The 23,915-nt window shown below is 47.6% G+C and overlaps 2 protein-coding genes across 6 annotated transcripts in view; one reads left to right on the forward strand and one right to left on the reverse strand.

Moving 5' to 3' along the window:
- Positions 1-756: 756 nt before the first annotated feature.
- Positions 757-8,673, forward strand: cpvl (carboxypeptidase vitellogenic like). Of its 3 annotated transcripts, XM_023802501.2 has the most exons (14): positions 757-865; positions 976-1,072; positions 1,310-1,510; positions 1,943-2,061; positions 2,826-2,940; positions 3,032-3,090; positions 3,454-3,533; positions 3,659-3,725; positions 3,858-3,980; positions 4,189-4,320; positions 4,641-4,739; positions 4,909-5,082; positions 6,502-6,684; positions 7,951-8,673. In XM_023802501.2, exons 3-14 carry the CDS (start codon positions 1,333-1,335, stop codon positions 8,044-8,046), a joined length of 1,425 nt encoding a protein of 474 aa, XP_023658269.1. In that variant the 5' UTR covers positions 757-865; positions 976-1,072; positions 1,310-1,332; the 3' UTR covers positions 8,047-8,673. The 3 variants fall into 3 exon arrangements, with proteins under 3 accessions (XP_023658269.1, XP_023658268.1, XP_023658267.1); XM_023802500.2 differs by lacking the exon at positions 976-1,072 and having other exon boundaries at positions 761-865; XM_023802499.2 differs by lacking the exon at positions 976-1,072 and having other exon boundaries at positions 762-865; positions 1,371-1,510.
- A 5,326-nt stretch (positions 8,674-13,999) lies between these two features.
- Positions 14,000-23,915, reverse strand: part of creb5b (cAMP responsive element binding protein 5b) — a 47,499-nt gene continuing 37,583 nt past the window's right edge. For 2 of the 3 annotated variants that reach the window (XM_023802524.2, XM_023802523.2), the window contains exons 8-11: positions 21,563-21,865; positions 20,040-20,264; positions 18,661-18,769; positions 14,000-17,378 (exon numbers count right to left, since the gene is read on the reverse strand). In XM_023802524.2, the coding sequence (XP_023658292.2) occupies positions 17,224-17,378; positions 18,661-18,769; positions 20,040-20,264; positions 21,563-21,865 (792 nt within the window). In that variant the 3' untranslated portion in view covers positions 14,000-17,223. The remainder of the gene's footprint in view (positions 17,379-18,660; positions 18,770-20,039; positions 20,265-21,562; positions 21,866-23,915) is intronic. The other variant, XM_072715998.1, reaches the window with a different exon arrangement.

Here is a 23,915-nt window from a genome sequence, read left to right on the forward strand (position 1 = left end):
CTGTTCTCTTCCGCACCGAAGACGTGCAGTTAAATTTACCATTGTGTGTGTGTGGTCGCGTATATAATGCATTGTGGGGAGCAAATTAACCCACAGTGGGATAAAAACTGTTATTATGACCTTGTGGGGGGCCATTTTTATCTCCATAGAGGAAGCCGAACTTTATAAAACTCTGTGAATGCAAGAAAAACTAAAAATTACCAAAGTCTTGTATTTTGCTTAGTTACTTATGGCTATGGTTGTCGCAGTTGGAATTAGAGTTTTGCTCATAGAAATGAAGAGTCCCCAAAAAGATTAAAAACAACGTGTGTGTGTGTGTGTGTGTGTGTGTGTGTTTGTGCGCGCAGTCGCGCGCCCCGCGATGGAGTAGCATCGTGCGACCTCTACTGTTTAAGCGAACAGAAGACGAGTGGATTAGCGTTACTCAAGATAACGCTGTTAGGTTTGCAAACTACCCCAACGCTTCTGTAGCGTTGTAGCTAGTTTTAGGTTTATAATGGACTGATTACTAGACCAACAGATACGTAAGCTGTTGTAAAAACGTCAAGCAGTTACAATACTTCACTGGTGACAAGTGATTAAATATCTCTCTTCCGAGCTGGTCACGCTAGATGTCTATTTCCATGGTCAGACACTCCAGCTTCTTCTGGGGAATCCCTAGACGTTCCCCTAGCTGTTACCCACTCTTTCCTACCATCACACCATCCACCCCAAACGTACCAGAACATGAAACTGCGCATGTTCGCCTGACATTAGGTCACGTGACGACAGGTCATATGACAATTCTTCAAGCATGTATCTCGAGTTTGTGTGCTGTTTGGGCCATTGAGGAAGGGGACGCCGTTGTTGACAGACTGTTTGCTGGGTCAGTATGTATTTTTTAAAAAACCGATTAATTCAGTTGTGTTTCATTGTTTTGTGTCATTATTAAATATGGATAACTCACTTCAGTGTTGTGCTTTGTGGAAATAACAGCGCGCTAGCAATGCCAGTGGAATCGCTGCACCCTCAAGGATTATAGTACTGCTGTGCATACAGTTATCGCAGGCGAGCATTTGCTGATTAATACAAGGTAATCCTTGGCTGGTTTTTTTAGAGCATCTACGTTTGCGTTATCTAGCGAATGCAGTTATAACGCCAGGGTGCCTAGCTTAACACGTCTTTCTTGGAAAATAATACGAATTGGTTCACTAATGTATTTTCTTACACAACATTGGCTTATTCCCAGACGTGCTCTCAGTCACCCCTGCTAACAGAAGCTATATTTTGATATCCGATAAGTCTAACTGCTTGTTTTTCTGTTATTCAGTCCTTCAGTTCAAAAACCACAAGATGCTGAAGGAAACACTTTGTCTCGTTTTTTTCTGGAGCCTCGTCGATCTGGGTTTATCCACTGGCTGTTCCAGTTTCTTCTGTCGAAGATCTCGAAGGGCGAGCAACCTTGAGGGACCCGACCCGGGGAAACCTCTCTTCCTATCGCCCTACATAGAGCGGGGAAACATCGAGGAAGGTGAGCTCTCTGCGCTGATAGTGGGCAGCAAAGTGGCGACTCCTGCGTCCTTCAGTCAAACTAAATACTGGCATTTTCCCCCTGCGTCTGTATTTTAGATTGCAACATAAGTGTCAAAGTTCCTTTGTGTTTTGGTCATTTCAAGGAAGTGAAATGTCTAAACAATGAACGTTTTTAATGTATTTTCAGCATAGATGTTTAGTATGACTGGAAAGCTCTCTTCTCTAAAATGAGTAGATCTGATGTAGTGAGTACAAAAAACTGAAGACTAGCCCCCTAACTAGTAAAAAAGACACTTTGGGTGACATTTTGTTGTGAAAGGCACTATATAAAAATAATAATAATAAAAAACAGTGTGTAGGACTAGGGGAAAATGTAAGAATAGTTGATTCTGCATACATGTGACATAGTTCTGTGGTACTTTTATCCCAGCCAGGAAACTCAGTCTTGTGGGACCTCTGCCTGGAGCCAATGTTAAGAGTTACTCTGGGTACCTCACAGTGAACAAGACCTACAACAGCAATCTGTTCTTCTGGTTCTTTCCTGCACAGGTAAATTCGGCTGCTGCCCTACACCAGTGTTTTCCAATACGGTCCTCAGGGTCCCTCAGTCCACATTTTTGCTCCTTCTCAGCTCGCTGACAGTCTACATTTTCTTGCTTGGACTGTCTGGGGGTCGGTCATGTACCTATGAGACTTCATCTGCTGATCGCTGGGCAGGACTTTAGTCTGATAAAAATAGAAGAAAATTGCACGTGGAGTTTGTGTCAGTTGGAAATCTTAGCATTGAGCACTACAGGAAGCATGGCTGTGCTTCAGACATTGAGCGTGGGTTTCCATGAGCCCGTAAATTAAACTCACAAATGGGATTTAAGGACCTTGTTCTGCAGGCCTGCCTGTTCTGGAGCACTTGCAGTTTTCACAGCTTTTCCCCCTCCCAGTAAACCGCTCGGCATTCGAGTACTTAGAAGGGGCGTTTAGCTGATTTGGTCTCCGTGGTGATTGCTGGAACCGTGTGATTTTTGGGACTGAATGCTGTAAAAGCCTGTAATTTGCTGTCCCGTTACAGCTTAGTGCTGGGCTGGACTTTTGAAGAACTTTTCTGACGGTGCCACAGACTGTTTGGGTTTGATTAATCGGCTAATCCAGTTATCCTTTCCGAAGAATTAGGCTGAAATGTGTTTACATACTTATGTTCGTACTTTTCTGTGTGCGTGCCTGGCTGCGTGTCTGTGTGCGTGTGTGTGTGTGTGTGCGTGCCTGTGTGTGCGTGTGTGTGTGTGTGTGTGTGCGTGTCTGTGATCGGTTTTCCTCAGGTACTCCCTGAAGGTGCCCCAGTCCTGCTATGGCTGCAGGGGGGGCCGGGGGGCAGCTCTATGTTCGGGCTTTTCGTTGAACACGGACCATACGTCGTGTATCAGAACCTGACAGGTAAACATCCCTTCTGCAAATGGATCGATTTCGGGCGATGGTGACGCTGTCCGCTGACTGACACTTTCTGCGGCACCTTCCATTTTGGCAGTTGGGTTCCGGAGTTTTCCGTGGACATCCCGATACTCCATCCTGTACATCGACAATCCAGTGAGTGACTCCGCCCCCATGATCCCTCAACACTGATAACTGGGCCATGCTTAGACGTCTGAGGCAAGACCCCTGACAGGCGCTGTGGGCTCAAGTGTCCCCCTGTATCTGTCAGGAATGGTTTGTCCTGTACCGGCGTCTGTCTGAGATTTACCCCCCCTTCCCACCAGACCAATTCATCTACTGCTTCTGTATAACCCTTGGGGGTTGAACTTTTGTTCTAGGCTGGCTGAAGTATTAATCTTAAATATGATAAGACATAGCCATCAGTCCATTCCAGTGTGAAGACCCCAGTCATATCGTGGGCAAACACCAGCTGCTGCTTAATCTTCGCTGTTTTATCTTTTTTCCTGTTCCTTCCAGGTAGGTACAGGCTTTAGCTTTTGCGACGACGATCGAGGTTTTGCTCGTAATCAGGACGACGTGGCGCGAGACCTATACAGGTAGGAGATGGCAGGGTGAGATGGAGGGCGCACGATGCTGAGGCATTTATCCTGCTGTTTTGTTGTTGATGGTAGAGGTTTCTCTCTCTCTCTGTCTCTCTCTCTCTCTCTCTGTCTCCCCCTAGTGCCCTCACTCAGTTCTTCCAGATCTTCAGCGAGTTCCAGCTCAATGACTTCTACGCTACCGGGGAGGTGGGTCTCAAGAACAGGGCGTCCTGCCGAAATACATAATATAACAAATAGTTTTTGGTTTGCTTTTAAGATCATTCATTGCACTATGTTTCATTATATGCTTTTAATATTTACGCTTCCTTGTTTCTTCAGTCATACGCAGGCAAGTATGTTCCTGCGATTGGATATTACATCCACCAAAACAACCCCTCGGGCAAGGTGAAGATCAACTTCAAGGGCATCGCCGTCGGCGACGGCCTGTGTGACCCGGAAGTGGTGCGTGTCGCGTTCTCCGCTCGTCCTCCTTTGAGTGACCGGGGTGCCGGTAACGCTGGGCCCCCTCTCCAGGGAAAGGGGAGGGGGTTTATGTAGCTCTGTGCTCATTTACTTGATTCGCTGAGTGGGAGCCCATACTTTGTGGTGCCCCCCCCCCCCCTCCGTGATCTTGATGGCCCCCCCTTCCATGCCCTCCCCCCTCCTTCAGATGCTAGGGGGCTACGCTGACTTCCTGTACCAGACGGGCATGGTGGATGAGCGGCAGAAGCAGTATGTACAGGAGCAGACAGACATCGGCGTGCAACTTATCAAGAGCCAGAAATGGCTGGAGGCTTTCATGGTGAGACAGACACACACACAGGCTACATAACCCTAGCAGAAGGTCATATTCTTCCAAAGCAGATGAAGCTTTAGATGAAGCTCAGGTTGCTTTGGACAGAACTGTCACTAAAATAAAATGTGTGTAGTAAATTAAGTCTGAATGTTATTTTTGTTGGAACATCTTCACAACGTCTGTTATCCTTGACATGAACCTCTTTGGATTTCCCCCCCACACAGATCCTATGCACCCCCACAGTCTGTATTTGTTGGGACATTTTTTCTCTTGGCTGCCCCCACGTTTCCATATGAATTTGGCATGTGCCCCCTCTCTGAACGCAGGTATTTGACAGCTTGCTGAATGGAGACATGACCCCCTACCCCTCCTTCTTCCAGAACGTCACTGGCTGCACCAATTACTACAACTACCTTCAGTGTGAGGTACCTGTGCTTTGCAGCCTTATGACATTTATAGGATTTTAATTTTTTTTTTTATTTGATTTGCCAAAAACTTTTTTTGTTTGTTTGCTTCCTACACAAATCCAGCTCAGCCAGCAGTAATGGGGCCTGAAACGAGCTTTTGTTTGCGGTTCTCGTTTGTGTGCCACAGGGGCCTGAGGACCAGGAGTACTTCGCCCGATTTGTGACGCTTCCGCAGGTGAGGGCCGCCATCCACGTGGGGAATCTCACGTTCAACGACGGCTCTCGCGTGGAGAAGTACCTTCAGGAGGACGTCATGAAGTCCATCAAACCTTGGCTGGCCGTCCTCATGGATAACTACAGGGTGAGCGCTAGGCGTGCGCGGCCGTCAAACCGGGATCCTACATGGCTCGCCCATCATTCTGCTGCTCTGCTCTTACCAGAAGTGTAAATGCTGATCTCAGAACCTCGGAGCCTTGAGGGTAGGGTTACGCAATGGCTGATCCTGGGCAAACTCGGGTGGCGATTTGTAAGGGCATGCAGAAACAGGCGGACTGGTTGGTACTGGTTGGTATTTTTAAGGAACAGAGTTATTCCACACCCATATCACACATGTGAAAAAGTAATTACCCCCGGTTTCCTCTTATTGCTACACTTAATGGTTTCAGATCTTCAGGCAGAATGTAACATTAGACAGAGGGAACCGTAATAAACACCCAGACCATTTTTAAAGTCGCTTGTTTAAGGAACAGGATTATCCCACTCATGTCCCCCTATGTGGGGAAAAATCCATATCCTCTTCCTGATTTTCCTTATTTCATATTTACCACACTAAATAGTTTCAGATCTTCAGGCAGAATGTAATCTTAGACAAAGTAAACATCTAACACATTTTTTAAATGGTTTCACTTAAGGAACAGTCATTCCTACTCCCGTATCCCCATGTGAAAAAGTAAACCTGACCTTTTGTCACTTTCCCCTGGTAGAGATTTCGCCTTTCTCACGTCTTTCTCGTCTTCCGCTTTAGAGCTAACAGATCTCACAGGTCCGGTGGAATCCCAGAGCCTTAGAAATGCCTTTCTAACCCCATCTCATCCCGTTATATTAGCTTAATACCAGGTTCCCCTCTTCCAGTCCAGGAGGGTCAGAATCCAGTGCAGTTTGTGAATTTCCCTGCTCTGACACATCTTAATGCGTTAATGATCAGGTTTGTTTGTAGGTGTGTTCTAGCAAGGAAATCGGCAAACTGTGTTGGATTCTGAGTTAATGATGAATGAAACTTTTATTTTGCCCGTTCTTTATTTTACACATAACTAAAATGGTATCGCGTACGCGGAATGCTAGTTGACTTTGTACCTTAAAGAAATGAAACGGTTAAAAAAAATGTTGAGCGTTTGCTCACCTGCCCTTTTGTTTAGTGTTGCATTTTGTCTAAAAATCTGACACTGTTCAGTGAGACAGACAGACAGACAGACAGACAGACAGACAGACAGACAGACAGGCAGACAGGCAGACAGGCAGACAGACAGACAGACAGGCAGGAAAAATTGAGAGAGTTGGCATCAGATCCACCTGCACCGTGTTCAGGATAAGTGTTTGGAAGAAGGATGGATGGTTACCGATAAATCATGGCTGCGTTCAGCTTGGAGATGGTGTTGAGAGCGTGCCAAAGCCGCAGTCGTAGACATTAAACCTCCAACCAATCCACTGGGCTAAGATAAGGGCAGGAGGGCGAACGTGCGATCCTGATTGGCTGCCGACACGTGGACTTCCTGTCCTGCAGGTGCTCATCTACAGCGGGCAGCTGGATGTCATTGTGGCGACGCCCCTCACCGAGCGCTTCCTGCCCACCGTAGCCTGGAAGGGGGCTGAGGAGTACAGCAAGGCCGAGCGTCTCAGCTGGAGGGTCCAGCCCAAGGACCGGGAGGTGGCCGGCTATGTGCGCCAAGTGGGAAACTTCTTCCAGGTGGGGGCGGGCGGCTCGACAGTGTTACACATCTGCGAGGGCCCGTGTCTGTGGTTTCTGGTGACGTCACGTTCTGGATGCCATGTTCCACAGCAGCTAATGCAAGCGACTTTTCAAGTGATTTCACTGTCGCAGACACATTTTCAGTGTCAGAAGAAAATCAGAGTTTTGCTAGAGTTGCGGCAAGCTCCTGTCATCTCAGTCGTTTGCTGTAAGGTGGTCAGTCTTAATCTTTTTCTTGACTTGATATTCCGATAAAATTAAGTGTTTAATATTATCATAGGTCTTTAGTCTTAGCTCATGCAAATAGTGACATGCACGTTGTCAACAACCAATAGATGAGCTCACTCTAGCAGCAGACAGGAGGAAGCAGCAGTGTATGTACGAGATCTCAGGTAGAGTAGACATGGAGCATTCCATTTGTACTCAAAAGTCGGAATTTTCGAGTTCCTTGTCGTAACTTTCAACTGGAACACCCCAGAAAGTCTGAGTTCTCACTCGGAAAGTCACAGGAACCTCTGCAGACCGGACCCTCAGAATTCAAGATGGCCGTGTCCTTGATCAACAGAAATGACAGCTGTAGTTATGTACTGTCTTTTAGCACTTAAGTCTGATTTATGTCTCGTTAAGTCGGTCATTCTCACAGTACTGTCCAAGTTCTATCTGTGGACATGTTGGTTTGGTTTTTTGTATCCAGAAAATACCAGGTACTGCAGTACCTACTGCTATTGCTAACAATAGCTAACAATGTACCTGGCTAGAAGTGCTGTTGCTGAATAGCTTGCTGTTCACCCAACTGGGGTTGTGTCCATATTCTCTTACCTCTCTCACTATTTTATCACAGCAAAGAATTGCAAACACAAGCAGCTGTGGCCAAAAGCTGTTTCTGTTCCTGTTCCATTGTTCAATAGGTTTTCTCTTCCTGTAAATTTACACAGGGGCATGATGGGGAATAATCTCAAAACGAATCTAGTTGCAGTCTTGCAAATAGTGACCCTGCAAGATCCCCAGTCTTTGCAATGTCTGTGACAAAATTTTTTTGCAAAAAAACATTGTTTTGCTCATAAGCATCCACCTTCTGGTTTGAGGACAATGTCATAAACTTTAGGAAAAAAAAACATGAGCGTTTTTGGACATAGAGGAGTGAAATGACGTTGTTTGGCAATGTAACCAAATTAAAATATGTTTATATTAATAAACATTCTCTCTCTCTCTCTGTCTCTCTCTCTCTCTCTGTCTCTCTCTCTCTTTCTCTCTCATATGCAGGTAGTTGTCCGAGGCGGAGGACACATTTTGCCTTATGACCAGCCAGAAAGGTCCTTTGATATGATTGACAGATTTCTGTCCACAAAGGGATGGTAACTGACTTCGCTTAATGGGGAAAATTTTAGAATTTTTAGTAGAAATATCTAATTTTATGATTGTAAGAAGCATCTGCATTACTTTTCAGTGCAGCTGGAGTGCAGTGTAATGCTTTCCTATTCTCCTGCATATTCCGGATACAGAATTTTCATACTGGAAAAGATGGAATTAAATTAGTGTACAAAATTTAACAGTATAAGCCGGAAATAGTAAATCAGCACTTTGTCCTACGGTTCTGTTTCTCGGATGAAAACCTCACTAATACATGGAGTAACAATCACATAATGTACATTAAGTAGGCCTTTGGCGACTGGCTTTCCGAGGTGCTGTGTTCAGTCTGTAGCTCCGCCCCCGTGTCATGTGACCTGATGGTCCAAGCCAGTGGAGCAAGCGTGTTGGTCTGCAGGGCGGACAAAGGTTAGGGGTGTAGCTGCTGTTGTAAATTCTGGGGGGTAGGGGGGGTTCAACAAGAGAAACTGAAATGTGCTGGGGGGGGGGGGTGGGAGTTTGTTTACATAAGTTTCGCTGACAGATAAGTTAATGATTACATCTTTCTTTCCTGTAAAGATTACAAAGAAACACCTGAGCATGCAAAAGTTAAATGAAATAAATTGAACATGAAAACTGCGGTGTTGCTCTGCGTACATATCTGTCACCTGTGGGTTGATTAAGTCCCTGTTGGTACCAGGGTTAGGGCTGATCCGGAGAATACTGCCACATTACATTCTTACCAACACCCTCTGCACCTCTGAGTAAGGCTACTTGCTCTTGAAGTGTGTTTTCTAAGAGTTTCCGTTGGATCCTTGTCAGCATTGTGTCAGTGTTTCCAAATAGGATTGTGCTTTAATTAAATTGCTCATTTGTATTGATTATAGTAATGATGGGTATGAGGTCAAAACCTGCTACAGTGTTCAATAATCTGCAAATCAGTCTTAAATCTTAAGTCTTTTAATACATTAAATGCAATTATATAACGCCAACAGGTAATTAAGTACGTTTGAATTAATCGGTAGGATGCCTGGCAGAGCTAATTTCCTCTTTTGTCATATTTGGGTAACTGCACCGGTGGTGCAGTGGTTGGCGACGTCACCTCACACCCGGTGGTGCAGTGGCTGGCGACGTCACCTCACACCCGGTGGTGCAGTGGCTGGCGACGTCGCCTCACACCCGGTGGTGCAGTGGCTGGCGACGTCGCCTCACACCCGGTGGTGCAGTGGTTGGCGACGTCACCTCACACCCGGTGGTGCAGTGGTTGGCGACGTCACCTCACACCCGGTGGTGCAGTGGTTGGCGACGTCACCTCACACCCGGTGGTGCAGTGGTTGGCGACGTCACCTCACACCCGGTGGTGCAGTGGTTGGCGACGTCACCTCACACCCGGTGGTGCAGTGGCTGGCGACGTCGCCTCACACCCGGTGGTGCAGTGGCTGGCGACGTCACCTCACACCTTTGAGTCTCTGCTGTGGCTCCATGTGTGTGGAGTTTCCATGTTCTCCCCATGTCATTCTGGGGTTTCCTCCAGGTATTCCAACTCTTTCCCCCCCACCCCCCACAGTCCAAAAACTTGCTGAGGCTAATCGGAGTTGCTAAATTGCTGCTAGGTGTGTATGTGTGAGCATGCATGTGAGTGTGTGTGTTGGCACCTCATCCTAGGTTGTGTGCCTTGCAACCATAGGCTCCAGAACCACTGCAGTCTTGAATAGGATAAGTGGTGAGGATGGATGGATGGAAATCCTACAGAGTGAACTCTGAGAGGGAGTTGGGAGTTATACAGTCATGGCCGAAATTATTGGAATTTTTCCAGAAAATGCACCATTTCTCCCAGAAAATTGCTACAGTTATAAGTGTTTTGGTATACACATGTTTATTTCCTTTATGTGCACTGGAACAACACAAAAAAAACAGGGAAAAATAGCCAAATTTGACATTTCACACAAAACTCAAAAACTGGGTCGGACAAAATTATTGGCACCCTCAACTTAATATTTGGTTGTAAATAACAAATCAATCGCTTCCTATAACCATCAACAAGCTTGTTACTCTCAGCTGGAATTTTCCACCACTCTTCTTTGCAAACTGCTCAAGGTCTCTCAGATTTGAAGGGTGCCTTCTCCCAACAGCAATTTTGAGATCTCTCCATAAGTGTTCAATCGGATTTAGATCCGGACTCATTGCTGGCCACTTCAGAACTCTCCAGCGCTTTGTCTTCAACCATTTCTGGGTGCGTTTAGAGGCATGTTTGGGGTCATTGTCCTGCTGGATCACCCAGGACCTCTGACGCAGACCCAGCTTTCTGACACTGGGCCCTACATTGCACCCCAGAATCTTTTGGTAGTCTTCAGATTTCTTGATGCCTTGCACACAGTCAAGGCACCCAGTGCCAGAGGCAGCAAAACATCTTCGAACCTCCACCATGTTTGACTGTAAGTACTCTGTTCTTTTCTTTGTGGGCCTCATTCTGTTTTCTGTTAACAGTAGAATGATGAGCTTTAGCAAAAAGCTCTATCTTGGTCTCATCTGTCCACAATACGTTCTCCCAGAAGGATTTTGGCTTCCTCAAGTACATTTTGGCAAACGCCGTTCTGGCTTTTTTTATGTTTCTGTGTCAGCAGTGGGGTCCTCCTGGGTCTCCTGCCACAGCGTTTCATTTCGTTCAGATGTCGACGGATAGTTCGAGCTGACACTGTTGCACCCTGAGTCTGCAGAACAGCTTGAATTTGTTTAGAAGTTGATTGGGGCTGTTTATCCACCATTTGGACTAATCTTCGTTGCAGTCTTTTATCAACTTTTCTCTTCCATCCACGTCCAGGGAGATGAGCTACAGTTCCATGTGTTGTGAACTTCTTGATTATGTTGCACACAGTGGACAAAGGAACATGTAGATTTCTGGAGATGGACTCGTAGCCTTGAGATTGTTGATATTATTCCACAATTTCTGTTCTCAAGTCCTCAGATAATCCTCTGCTCTTCTTTCTGTTCTCCATGCTTAGTGTGGCACACAGACACACAACAGAAAGGTCGAGTCAACCTTTCTCCATTTAACTGGCTCCAGGTGTGATTGCTATATTGCCAGCACCTGTTTCTTGCCACAGGAGAGTTCAAACGAGCATCATATGCTTGAAATAAACGATTTACCCACAATTTTGAAAAGGTGCCACTTCTGCGAAATCACTTTGTTGTAATTCTGACCGCGTACACCAGGGGGCTCTACTGCCCCATTACTGTCATTCGCGCATTAAACAAAACTGGCACCGTCGGCTGTAGAGGGCAGTTGAAATAGCTTATAGTTACACGAAAGGCTGCATGCGGAGCAACGACAATGCCGATGTCATTTTGTTTTCGGTTTTTAAGTAAAGTGTGACATTTACATAAATTGCTAAAATCGCGGCTTGCATATCATATTTAACTTCCTTGTGCCCTTTTACAAAGTACGTGCCCCTAATGTATTGGGTGTAGATTGCGTCTTGTGACCAGATAAGTTAAGCTATGCACCACAGGCTTTCATATATATATATATATATATGTACACTAACTGGCTCCTTTATTAGGTACTTCTTGCTAATTCTGAGTTGGACCTCGTTTTGTCTTCAGAACTGCCTCAATTCTTCATGGCGTAGATTCAGCAAGGTGCTTGGAGCACCTTGGATTCCTCAGAGACTCTGGCCCATGCTGACCTGATAGCATAACGCAGGTGCTGCAGATTTGTCAGCTGCACCTTCATGACGCGAATCTCCCATCCACCACATCCCACGGCTGCTCTATTGGATTGAGATCTAGTGACTGTGGAGACCATTTGAGTACAGGGAACTCGTTGTCATGTTCAGTAAACCAGTATGACATGATGTGAGCTTTGTGGCCTGGTGCGTTATCCTGCTGGAAGTAGCCATTAGAAGCTGGGTGCACTGTGGCCATAGTGGGATGGAGATGGTCAGTGGCAGTACCCAGGAAGGGTGTGGCATTAAAACGATGCTCAGTTGGTACTAAGGGGCCCAAAATGTGCCAAGAAAATACCCCCCACACCATTACACCACCAGCAGCCTGAATTGCTGATACAAGGCAGGATGGATCCATGCTTTCATGCTGTTTATGCCAAATTCTTACCCTACCACCTGAACGCTGCAGCAGGAAATGAGTCATGTGACCAGATGACGTTTTTCCAATCTTGCTTTGTCCAGTTTTGATGAGTCTGTGCCCACTGTAGCCTCAGTGTCCTGTTCTTAGCTGACAGGAGCGGCATCCGCTGTGGTCTTCTGCTGCTATAGCCCGTCTGCTTTAGGGTTTGTCATGTTGTGTGTTCAGAGATGTTTTTCTGCATACCTTGGCTGTAATGAGTGGTTATTTCAGTTACTTTTGTCTTTCTATCAGCTTGAACCAGCCTGGCCATTCTTCTCCGACCTCTGCCATCAACAAGGTATTTTCACCCAGAGAGTTGCCACTCACTGAATGTTTTTTCAGCCTATTATCTGTAAACCCTAGAGATGGTTGTGTGTGAAAATCCCTGCAGATCAGCAGTTTCTGAAATACTCGTACCAGCCTGTCTGGCACCAACAACCATGCCGTGTTCAAAGTCACTTAGATCACCTTTCTTCCCCATTCTGGTGCTTGAGGTGAACATTAAGTGCAGCTCCTCATCTGTATCTGCATGATTTTATATATTGTGCTGCTGACATATGATTGGCTGATTAGATGTTTGCTTCAATAAGCAGTTTAACAGGTGTACCTAATAAAGTGGCCAGTGAGTGTACATTTACTTATCAAGAATGTACTAACAAAGACCTTTTTACTGTGCACAAGTACCAGTGACACCTGTCATCAAGCATCGAAGAATTTTTTTTGGTACTTGTCTGTATATTAATATATTTATTTTCAGAGGTTTGCTGTATAAATGAGTCCTCTGTGTGCTAAAGGTGAGTGATCGAAGTGTATAATTTTATTACACATTCCTACACTTTAAAGGAAGTCTTCAGGATCTCAAGTGGATTTCAACATTGAAATGGTATTTGCGTGTAGCTATTCTATTTTAAAACATTCATTTGGTTAGGATTCCCATTTCTACTCGGCGGTTTTTCCTAGGAATAACCCCGTACAAGATAATACTGACCAATATTAGGAATGTCATCGCCTATAATGTACGATGTGTTTAAGTAGGAAAAGCATATTTTTTTTCTTATGGGAATCAGTGCTTTTGAAAAAGACAGGGCATGCTGTGGCTTAGACCACACCAGACAAGTGAGGTAAACCAACATATTATTTTGTCATTTCGCAGCGTCTAGACGGTCTCAGAAGTTGGTTGTTTTCTGTGAAGTGCTATTTGGGGCGCTGGCTAGTTGTAGCAAGTCCCGGTCAGCTGCGGGCGCCCTGACCTGCAGGCGGAAGCTGCAACCAAACGTGGTGCCCGAGCAGCGAAGATGAGCAGCGAAGATGAGCATGTGGTCCAGCGGACGCTGCTCTGCCGCCACCGTGAGTACGCGCCCGCTCGGGTCTCATGACTTGCCAGCTTTAGCCATGGTTATTTATAACCCTACAACACACACACTACTGCTTTGCGAAACATTACTGATATATTCCACTGACCCCCTACAGCAGCATTATCGAGTCAGACCAGCCCTCAGACCAAACGTCACTGTGCGGTGTCTGGAATTTAGAATTTCTGTCCTACCAGCTGCACACATGACTTTCTGTCAACTAATTATAAAGATTTAATTATAATTAGCTGACAAGTAAAATCGAATGTTTATTTTTAAAAATGGACTGGTTTGGTACGAAGTCCTAGCGTATCTGTATGGTCCTGCCGAAATAGGCCTATTTGTCAAAAATGGGCGAGCCTCTGCAGACGTTTCCCGTGTGGTAGAACATGGGCCAAAGAAGGTCCTGCTGTAGAAGATAGCTCCTGTGGGACTGGTGTTCTGAAAATCACTTCTCCATAAAAAAACCAGCATGCGGCCTCTCTGGGTCATGTTATAAAACAAGTGCTTTATTTCCATACTGTACTGTAGCTGCAAGTTTCACGTCTGTACAAATGCAACAGAAATGCAATGACAGGTGACAGAAATGGATCGAGGCATTAACAAACACATTAATGTACAAAGTTATGCAAACATATAAATTCATAGGTCATTATGCATAATCATCAATAAACATGCCCTATTAGCGGAAATGAGTTCTGACGTACGTTTTAAAGTAACAAGTGCTATATGCAAACAATATTTACAAATGTACCAATCGTTGACTCCTTTCGAAAAGAAAGGTGGTTGCATTAGGCATACGAGATTACAAAACAAGTATGAGATTCTATACAGTATTTATAGTTTTACATTTAAAATGACACTTTGCACACAGGTCGTCTTCCACCTCGCACGCATACACACAGACAGAGACAAAGACTGCTGTTCTCCAAGACAGCTTGCACATCATCGATGTGAAACGTAACGACGATCATGTATTATCTGCAAAGTCTACCGTAATAATTTCCAGTTGAGGGTGAGTAGAGGCACAGCATGTTTTATATGTATGGTGATTAGGCCTACATCAAAAACAATTCGTTTTTACCTAGAAAAGGGCGGAAAAATCCCGATTTTTTCAAAACGCAAAAGGGCTAGTAAGGAAACCAATTGTAATGAGTTCCATACCAAGCTTAAAAAAGAAAATCATTTCGCTCCTGAAAACACCAAAATGAAGCAGGCTGTTTATGCAAAACAAGGCCCATGAACACTACATACAGCACGTGCTGAGGTGTAGATCGCTCTCTGACCAGACGGGTAAGAGTCAACCTCCACCAATCGCCGAGAAGCCGGCGACGCGCCCCCGCCTGCCCGGGCGACAGACGGGGGAACGGACGCGGTTCCAGTTCGCGATACTGTCTGTTGTCTTCACAGTGTGCAAAATCGGACAATTCAAGCTACCGAGGGAAACTAAACAAGGAAGCGTTTTTTAAAGAGCAACGAGGACAAAGACATACAACAGTGACATCTGGTGGAATTATTAAAGCTTCAGAATCAACGGAGTCCACGCCCTCCCAAGAAAAAAACACCCAGTCCTGATGTGAACTCTCTTCTTCTCCGAAACACACACACACGCACGCGCGCACATGCACACCTGACAAGGTCCGTATCTCTCTTACGTGGTAACACACAGACACCCTTGGCCTTGCTCACTCGAAAAGAAGTGCATCTCTTGCTGGTGCAGGAAAATCACGAAGTTATCACTGAGATTTTTTCAAATATGGCTCTTCCAGCTCCCTGGAGTCACAGGAGGCAAAGTGCATAGACCCATGCGTGACGATTACCCATCTTCACATCACTGCCAAGCGATCGATCGTACAGGGCTGTTCAATGGGTGTCATAATGCGACAAAATCAGGGAACACAAAGGGATTATATATATACAGTATATGCTGGTTTCAGTGGGTGACCTGCTCTGGAAAAACAACCATCTAGAAAATGTCCAAGCAGATATTTGGGTTAAACATGTGCATATGTATATACTTTGAATTCTTGACTGCTCTCACTTTCAGAAAATTCCAGAAAACCTGAAGAGATTATTCCTATAAGAAACTTTAGGAAGTAGTTCTTCAACCTGGTCCCAGTGCTTGAAATGGGGAAAAAAATATACAGGTGCCAGTAACGGGAGAGGCGCGGGTACGTAAGAAATGTCCCCGGTACTGACTAGACAAACTAAGCCGATGTACCGGTGAGTACTGGTCCACCTCGAGCACTGCCTGGTCCTCTGCACCTCAGCAGAGGGTCCAAGATGGCGGCCGGTTTCCCGAAAACCTGGAGGGCTGTCTTAATGAGATGTCTTTCAAATGAAACACTTTTTTCCTCTGTCGTCTTCTCTGAAGCTGGACCGAGGTTTGAGAATGACACAGTATGCAGTCACGCTACTCGTGTCCACCAACGGGCGTACAGCTCACACTCAGTCGCAACGCTCTCGCACGCTACCACGTTAATGCCACTTGTTATGAGGTCATCGATGCGGCTGCGAGATGCGTCTATCGGACGTTCTGCTGATCGGGGACGAGTTGTGTACCCCTTTGACTAAATCCAGAACTGCCTTTGCGAAAGACTCAGTCAGGTGCCGTCCTATCAAAACCAATACGGACTGAAGTCCTGTTTCAATCTTTTGATCTCTTGAATAATACTGCTGCTCTTCGTAGAAAATGGTGTTTCTCTGGCAAACGGCTGATGGCTTCACTCCCTTGTGGCTTCAACGCCAATGGCAAAAGATCTGCGTGAAGGACGCCTGGCCTGCGTCACGGGACTGGAGAAGCTGGGAAGCAGGGACCCTGGAATGTTCCGGAGCCCCTCGCACGACTCTCCTCCAGGCTTGGGTTGGTCCTAGCGGTAGGTAGCGGTAAGAGCGTGAGCTGGCAGGCGGACACACAAACGGCGTCCATCCACGGCGCTGCTGGCACGGGGGAACGGCTTGGGCGCTCGGGCTGGACCAAAAGGTACGAGTGTGGCTGAAGGCGCGATAGGCTCCCTGTATCTCCAGCCCTGAACGAGGCCGCAGCTACGGGAACGAGTTCCTACAGCGATTATGGCTTCAATACTGAACGCTCCTCAGAGCTCGAAGAACGTCTGGACAATCCCTTTAAAAGGCATCCCCACAAAAGGGAAGGTGGCTTATTACTTTGATTTCACAGAGGAAAAACCATCTGATCCCCAGATCCTTAGATTTAAGGCAGGACTTATTGATTACATGCTCCGGTTACAGCTGGAGCATTCGGAGTATGACTCTTGGACACAATCGTCATATTGCATAAGCGCTTCTCGAGGGTAAATGTCATAATACTGCCTAGACAGTAGTATTTTAGAGTGGGACGCTCCGGAAGATGAGGGAGTAATGTAGGAGCCACAGAAGCTAAGTTTGGGGTTCAGGTCCCACTGCGACAGGTCAGCTAGCTCTAGGAGCTTACTGCCCCCAACAATCTCTTGTATTTGTACCAGAAGCAGGAAGTCTATGTATGATTCCCCCCCCCCCCACATTAATAGTGCATGAATGGCAATTCTCCCATTCAGCTTTGTAAAAAATAGAAAATTGACAGGCTACATAAGATGCACAAATGAGATAAAAGTCCATAAAAGAAAATGCAATAGTAAGAGTTCTGCAGGCAATCCTGCAGGAGGCGCTGTGGCCAGGGATGGGGAGGGGAGGGGAGGGGCAGGAGAGCCAGTCTTTAGTGGATGGGGTTGATGTCCACGTGGTGGTTCATTGGGCCCAGTGGAGGGCCCCCCCCAGGTGCCGTGGAGGAGGTGGTGATGGTGTTATGCTGGATGACTTGCTGCTGGGAGCACGCCGGGGCGGGACTTCCTGCGGGGCTGCTCTCCGGACCTGGGGTGGAGAAGTGGGCCAATGAGGGAACAGACCTTGCGAGACCGTGGCTCTCGGAGCGCCCGCGGAGTATAAGCGACCAGTTACATGTACGCACAAAAAACCCCAACAGCACCCTCTCCACCTCCCAGAAGCAGTCTGTATATTTATATAACTCTGTAACCTGGGGGGGGTTGCCGATTTTAGCAGGAGGCTGAGGGCAGAGGGACTGTCTGTCTTGTTTCGCTTTATCCCTGTCAGATGAAATATGGTGAAGTGTCTGTTCCCCCCCGGAACCCTACTCCAGCCTCTGCACCTGTACCCGTGGCCCAGATCTACTTCTCCTCCCGCCAAAGATTCGCCTTTTCAAATTTCATGTTGCCCCTCTGCCTCGTCCATCCTGTCCCGGCCCGGACAGGAAGTCCCCCTGTGCAGTCGCTCGCAGTCGCTCCTGTTTTCCTTTCTGTTCTTAAACACGCTGGTTTTGCCTCGCAGCAACTAGTCAGTTTTACTTGCCCGAGTCATTCATCACAAAGCAAATTAATGACGTAATGCTACGTTTCGCCAAAATTCCAGTGATCTCACCACTACCTACATCTCTTTGGTCTTCTCCATGTGTAAGAGTCGTACTTTGCTGTCTTTTACACTATAGTAACATTGCAATACTTGAAGTAGTCATCAGTCACATATATTAAAACAAGTAGTATTTTGCTCACAATGTAATTAGTTAAGAATAATATCTACTGCACACAATCCGTCATCAGTGAAGCCCGCAAATGTTTTTTAGTACACTGCCGATGACATCATCACAGCCGTTTCTCATTGGGAGTGACCTGGGAGGGTGGAGTTTACCACTGCTCCAATGGAAAAGGCATCGGGAACCAGGAGAATGAGCATGTTTTTCCCGTTCTCGATGGGAACGAGGAGTTTACTGGCAGCAGTGCCCGCATCAGAGGGCCTGCCTGTGAAGTTTAGCTCATTTTCCCAGCGGCCAGGCCAGCCTGCCAGCCAGCTCGAAGGAGGAGAAACTGGGCTTTCTCCTGACTGAGGCTGAACATGGTCTCTGTGCTGCTCAGAGATGTCAGATTAGTTTTAGCTGCCCTAGGAGTTGCTGCAATTTCATTCTTATTATAGGTAATAGGCTAAAAATGGCGGTGTAGGGTTTTTTTTTTTTTTGTGGTCCATAAATGTGTTCTGACAGATAAACGTTTGGTACGCGTGCGGTCTCACCCCTCTGAGCCCGCGGGTTTGGACAGCACCCCCCCCCTCCCCACACCTGACCCCCCCACGCCCGGGTACTCACTGAGATAGCCTTGTGACTCCTTCTGTCTGGCTGTGACGGGACAGTCCTTGTGCGTCAGCAGGAGCTGCTTCAGCTGTGTGACTTCGTTCTTTAGCATGGTGACCTCGTTCTGGGGCGACACGGACATGTAGGATCAGCAAAACCGCCAATGTGGCAAACGATGTTTTGGGGTAACCATAATCACCGTTACGCCTTGATGCGTACCGTCGTGGGCATTAGCCGTCTGTGTAACTGCTGGGTTTCTGTGACATGACGTGACCTTACCATCGTACAACTGGACTACCGGTACTCTAACCATAGACGGGCTCATTTGCGGTCACCCTGACCCAGTGTTTCTCAACTTGGACCTCGGGGATCCTCAGGGAGTCCATGTTTTTGCTCCCCCCCAGCTCCCGATGCACCAGTACCAGGTATTCAGTGTTCTTGATTGTTTGGTTCTAGGGTTCTCACAGCATAAGGAACATCGCCCTAACCAGTTAAATTTCAGCTAAAAAGCATAAGAATCGACACAATCCAGCTAAGGCAATTACAGGCGTTACGTTTATCGGGACGAGGCCTCTGCAAGGCGGCCCCTATCATACACCAAAGCTTTTTCGGATGACATAACATCCATTAAAATGTAATTGTCAGTGCGTGGTGTCTATGTGACGACTGGCACTTCTTCCGTGGCTCCTCGCTGCCAAGAGTGCTGGGATTTCAGAAAAGAGGGGGGCGGTGGCACCGACAGCGGATAAACAAACAAACGTCTCTCATTGTCTGTCCTCCACATCCAAACTGACTCCGCATTCAGCACAGACCTCCAGCCTGCAGTCTGGCAAAGCTCATGTGTGACCGCTTTAATAATTAACTTTCTGTAATAAACGTAAACATTGGAATCACACGCCCCAAACCCTTGGGCCTCTCCGCACTCGATGTAAAAGCATAAATGTTGAGCGTTCATGCGTTAAGATATTAATTTTTGCTTTGCACTTGGCACTGATGATGTACAGTAAGCTACAGTTCATTTATGATTTGATTTGAGGGCGTAAACCTCAGGGGACAGATGACCTTTCTTAGGTTCTCCACCTTCTGCCAGACATCAACTGCCTCAGCAAAGCCTCCCGTTGCAGGTTGTGCCCCGAAACGACGTAAAAACACCGTAACTCATTGTCACATATAAACACCATACGGATGTGTCTCATCATTTAGGTGACAGTGAAACGTGACCAACTCCGGGAGCAGGGCAGAGATGAGACAGACATGCTGATTAAACGATCGAATCTGTGCCTTTCACTGGTCACCCAGGTGACCCGCAGATTAGAACCTGTTTAACGGAGCAGATGAGGCTGTGCGTCAGGTATGCGTCTGCGCAGCCGCTCCGACGACATCAGGGGCTCTACCTGGAGCTGCATGTTGGTCTGTGTGAGCTCCTCCGCCTTCTTCTCCAGCGACATCACCCACACTTTCCTCTTCTGCCGGCAGCGGGTGGCCGCCGCCCGGTTCCTCTCCAGAAACTTCCGCCGGCGCTCATCTGGGTCCTCGTCCACCACCCGCCTGCGTCTGCCACCACTGGGGGGCTGCTGCAGGGTCTGCGTGGGCTGCATCTGCTGCGCAGCCGGGGACAGCTGCAACACAGTGGGGGGAGGGGGGGTGTGTGGTTCAGACGCGCGCCACCATCAAAAGCCCCCGCGACGGCCAACCGCCAGGCCCCCGCCCCACCCGCAACCGCACTGGCACCCGGGGCGCCCCTGGCCGGCAGCCAATCAGATGTCTGCGTCCTCCGCTGCGCCCCTCCCCCATTCGCCCGCCAGTCATCTGGACGGCGCAGCCCAGCGTCGGGCCCCACTGCGACACTTCCCTGTCTGGAAGGAGCCTTAAAAACAACACACCCACAGAGGTGGCACGGCTCAAAAGCCGCCTGATTTACTGCCGTCCCCGGCTTATTAAGGAGGTGTCAGGACGGCGCTTTCCAGCCCCCGCTCAGGTGCGTGGAAACAGGCCCCTAAGGAGAGGCAGCGCGTTTAAAAAAAAAAACACGGGGAGCGTAAAAACGTAATACTGGCAACAGTTAAGAAAACGTTAAATGTCATGTTTATGGTTCGGCCCCGTTTGAGAGGGCCGGGGAAAGCGGCGCGGCTTTGATGGTCCCCACTGACCTGCTGCCAACCGACGCTGCATCCTTGAGTTACAGGATCAGGTTCTAGACGTTGACTTGGTCTTCAGGCCTTATTATAGGTCTTTATATGTATTTGGTCAGATAATATTTATAGGCTGTTCATGTGCAGCGTGGCAGTATGTATAAATATCTGTGAGACATAACAGTGTCTCTGCTTGAGTATCAGTCTTGTAATCAAATGGTTTTGCCGTAGAATTCAGTCTTCCCTACAGTCTCGAATACGGTCTTGATTACAGTCTTGAGTATAATCTTGAATACATCCTTTATCATGGTTTTGAATACTAGTCTTGAATCATGAATGCAGTCTTGAATACAATCTCAGATATGGTCTTGAATATAGTTCTGACTGCGATCTTGAACAGTCTTCTTGGTAACCACTCGTCTTTTCAGACAGTTCCGTCTCAGCCTTATTGCTGCTGTATATTCCAGCAAAAACAAAAAAACACGTGGAAAATCTCATGGGTCAAGACTGCAGTAGGTGTGGGCTGACAAAAAAACACACACGCCCAATCAAAACAAGACCCAAAAGTGTCAACCTCAATTGTAGAACAAGATTCCAACGTGTAGAAAATCCAGAGAGCGGGCAAGTGCCATGAGCCTAACAGTTACTGTCTGGTTGAACTTGCCTCCTATGGGCTAGTTTATTGGGATAAACCTGGAAGTGACGCCCAGTGATCTCAGCTACCGTGGGTTTCAAGGCCCAGTTCACCCAGCTAAACCACATCTGCGGGGGGGGTCAACACATACCTGTGAGGGCACCCCGGAGTGGAGCGGGCCGTGTGGAGAGCTCTGGTGGTGACCTGGGTGAAGGTGGGGTGGGGGTGCATGGTGGTGGGTGTGCGGCTGCTGGGCGTGGCCGTGCTGGTGATGCGGGTGGTGGTGGTAGGCATGGGGTGGGGCTGCCAGGTGTTGGTGGGGGTGCGAGTGCAGGTGGTGATGGTGGCCGGCCGCCTCCTGCTGTGATGGCATCATCTCCATCATGTGACCCATGGCGTTCATGTTGCCGTTGGAGATGGGGTCCGGGTGGTGCGTCAGGGTGGCTTTCAGCCTCTGTGGGGGGAGGGAGAGGAAAAGGGGAGGCCATCTTTATCCCAAATGAGGAAGAGCCTGCCCACCTTCTTGGCAATGGCTCAGCCGGTCCATCTGACCCCGGAGCCAGGATGTCCGCCGCGGCGGATGGACGTTCCCACGCTTCGCAGAGAACGACTCGATAAAAAGACCAGGGTTCAAGGGCTCCGGCCGCCGCCACAACTCAGCACCTTCCTGTCTGGCCCTCCCCGGGCCGGGCCGGGCCGGACTGGAGTCATGCCCAGGCTAAGCGACTCCGGTTGGGGTTTGGACGGCCTTCTGCACCTGGCCGGCTCTGCGCCGGAGGCGGGCTGTGTTGACACTACGGCCCGTTTTGTTTGCTTAACTGTGTGGTCTACTTAACGAGCGCTCCCGGCTCATCAAACGAGCTACGCGGCCCGACACAAGGTGCACTTGTTTTCGGTGCTCCTGCCGCGCCAGTCCGGGCCGGCTTTCGTGTCACCTGCGGTCGGCCATAGAGAAAACAAACATAATCGTCAGCAAACATAAGGAAGTGCCAGTGCGGGGCCGGCGGCCCAAGCCACCGAGAGCACTGCCCAGTGAAAGCGGTCATGCTGAATAAACGCGTCTACACGCACTTCAGCGAGCTGCGGAGACCGCTAGAGGTTTAAGGATGCCTTCCCCACGGCTGCACAAGCTTCATCTATACGGCTCCTGTAGCTCAATAAGTAGAGTGCTATCCTAACGATGCAAAGGTTGTGGGTTCAAATCTCAAGAAACACACAGATTTTACATGACGCTTCCTTTTACTGCAATTCAGTTTGGGTAAAAGCATCAGATAAATGCAAACCTCTAAACTCAGGCACCTTATATTGATCACTGAATTTTAAGGAGACATTTTACACAAAATGTGTGAATGTCTATCCGAGATGGGACTGGCCTCCCTACTTTTATGTCCCCTTGCTTACTGGGATAGCGTGACCCTCCCGTGGATAACCTATTGCGCGATAGATGAATGATGCATAATGAAGCATGGTTATGTTTAGCAGGTTAAATTATTTTATTACAAATTATGCAACCATATTATCTGAAGGGGCACTAAAAGCTCCTTGGATGCAAGATGGAAGTAGGATACAATCTCAGTTAGTCTTCAGCTAAGTGCAATACTCAATGGTCTATTGTAATTTTGTGTACAATTTGCAAGTATTAAATAATGCAGTTTAAAGAGAAACAGAACTTCAGAAATTAATATAAAGCCGAGGCATTTGGTTCCATGCAGTCATTTCCATTTCTCTGAAGTTCTGTTGTTTTTCAGGGCTGGGTGGGGGGGTCAATTAGCCTCAAGGCGGAATGAGGCAACAGATCCTGGCTCCACCTGCTGGACACAGCTCTGGGGGTGTGGGCGGTGCCACCCGACCTGTCAGCGGGGCATCCAGACATTTCCTGTTGGGGCTGTTCTGGGTGGAAAATGGGCTTTGGCTTGTCTGGGAGGGATTGCGGTGGCTCCCTGTGGATGATGCGGCCAGTGCGGAAGGGTCTGTAATGGTGCTCAGCCAATAAGGAAGGGTCTGTAATGGTGCTCGGCCAATAAGGAAGGGTCTGTAATGGTGCTCGGCCAATAAGGAAGGGTCTGTAATGGTGCTCGGCCAATAAGGAAGGGTCTGTAATGGTGCTCGGCCAATAAGGAAGGGTCTGTAATGGTGCTCGGCCAATCAGCTTCTGAATCATGTGAATCAGCTCCAGATTTAGAGATGTAGAGTCTGGGTGTTACTGGACTTGTCCTTCACTTCTTGTAAAATCATTTTGCTAACAGGATACTCACTTAGAAACCCGCATCACTCAGATTAATAAGGACAGCGATAGACTACAGATATTAGGTATAACTGGCACCTCTCAGGTCATTCAGCATTATTTTACTGATTAACTCTAACTGCTGTAACATATCGGCTCCCTTCCAGCCACAGAAGACTTTTTTTCCTCAAACCAAACACCTAAAACATCTTATTATGTGTTAATCTTGTTAACATTCCACGTGTAAGTAAAGCAGTAAGTATGCGAGTGGCTCAGCCCA

This window comes from Paramormyrops kingsleyae, chromosome 9 (assembly GCF_048594095.1).
Source record: "Paramormyrops kingsleyae isolate MSU_618 chromosome 9, PKINGS_0.4, whole genome shotgun sequence".
In the NCBI taxonomy this organism is placed as follows: Eukaryota; Metazoa; Chordata; class Actinopteri; order Osteoglossiformes; family Mormyridae; genus Paramormyrops; species Paramormyrops kingsleyae.

Bases quoted from the DNA above. Each gene is read 5' to 3' on its own strand.
- cpvl (XM_023802499.2), top strand. From the start codon at position 777: ATGACAATTCTTCAAGCATGTATCTCGAGTTTGTGTGCTGTTTGGGCC. The intron at 866-1,370 runs GTCAGTATGTAT...TTTTTTCTGGAG, and splicing joins GTTGACAGACTGTTTGCTGG to CCTCGTCGATCTGGGTTTAT. The intron at 4,740-4,908 runs GTACCTGTGCTT...TGTGTGCCACAG, and splicing joins ACAACTACCTTCAGTGTGAG to GGGCCTGAGGACCAGGAGTA.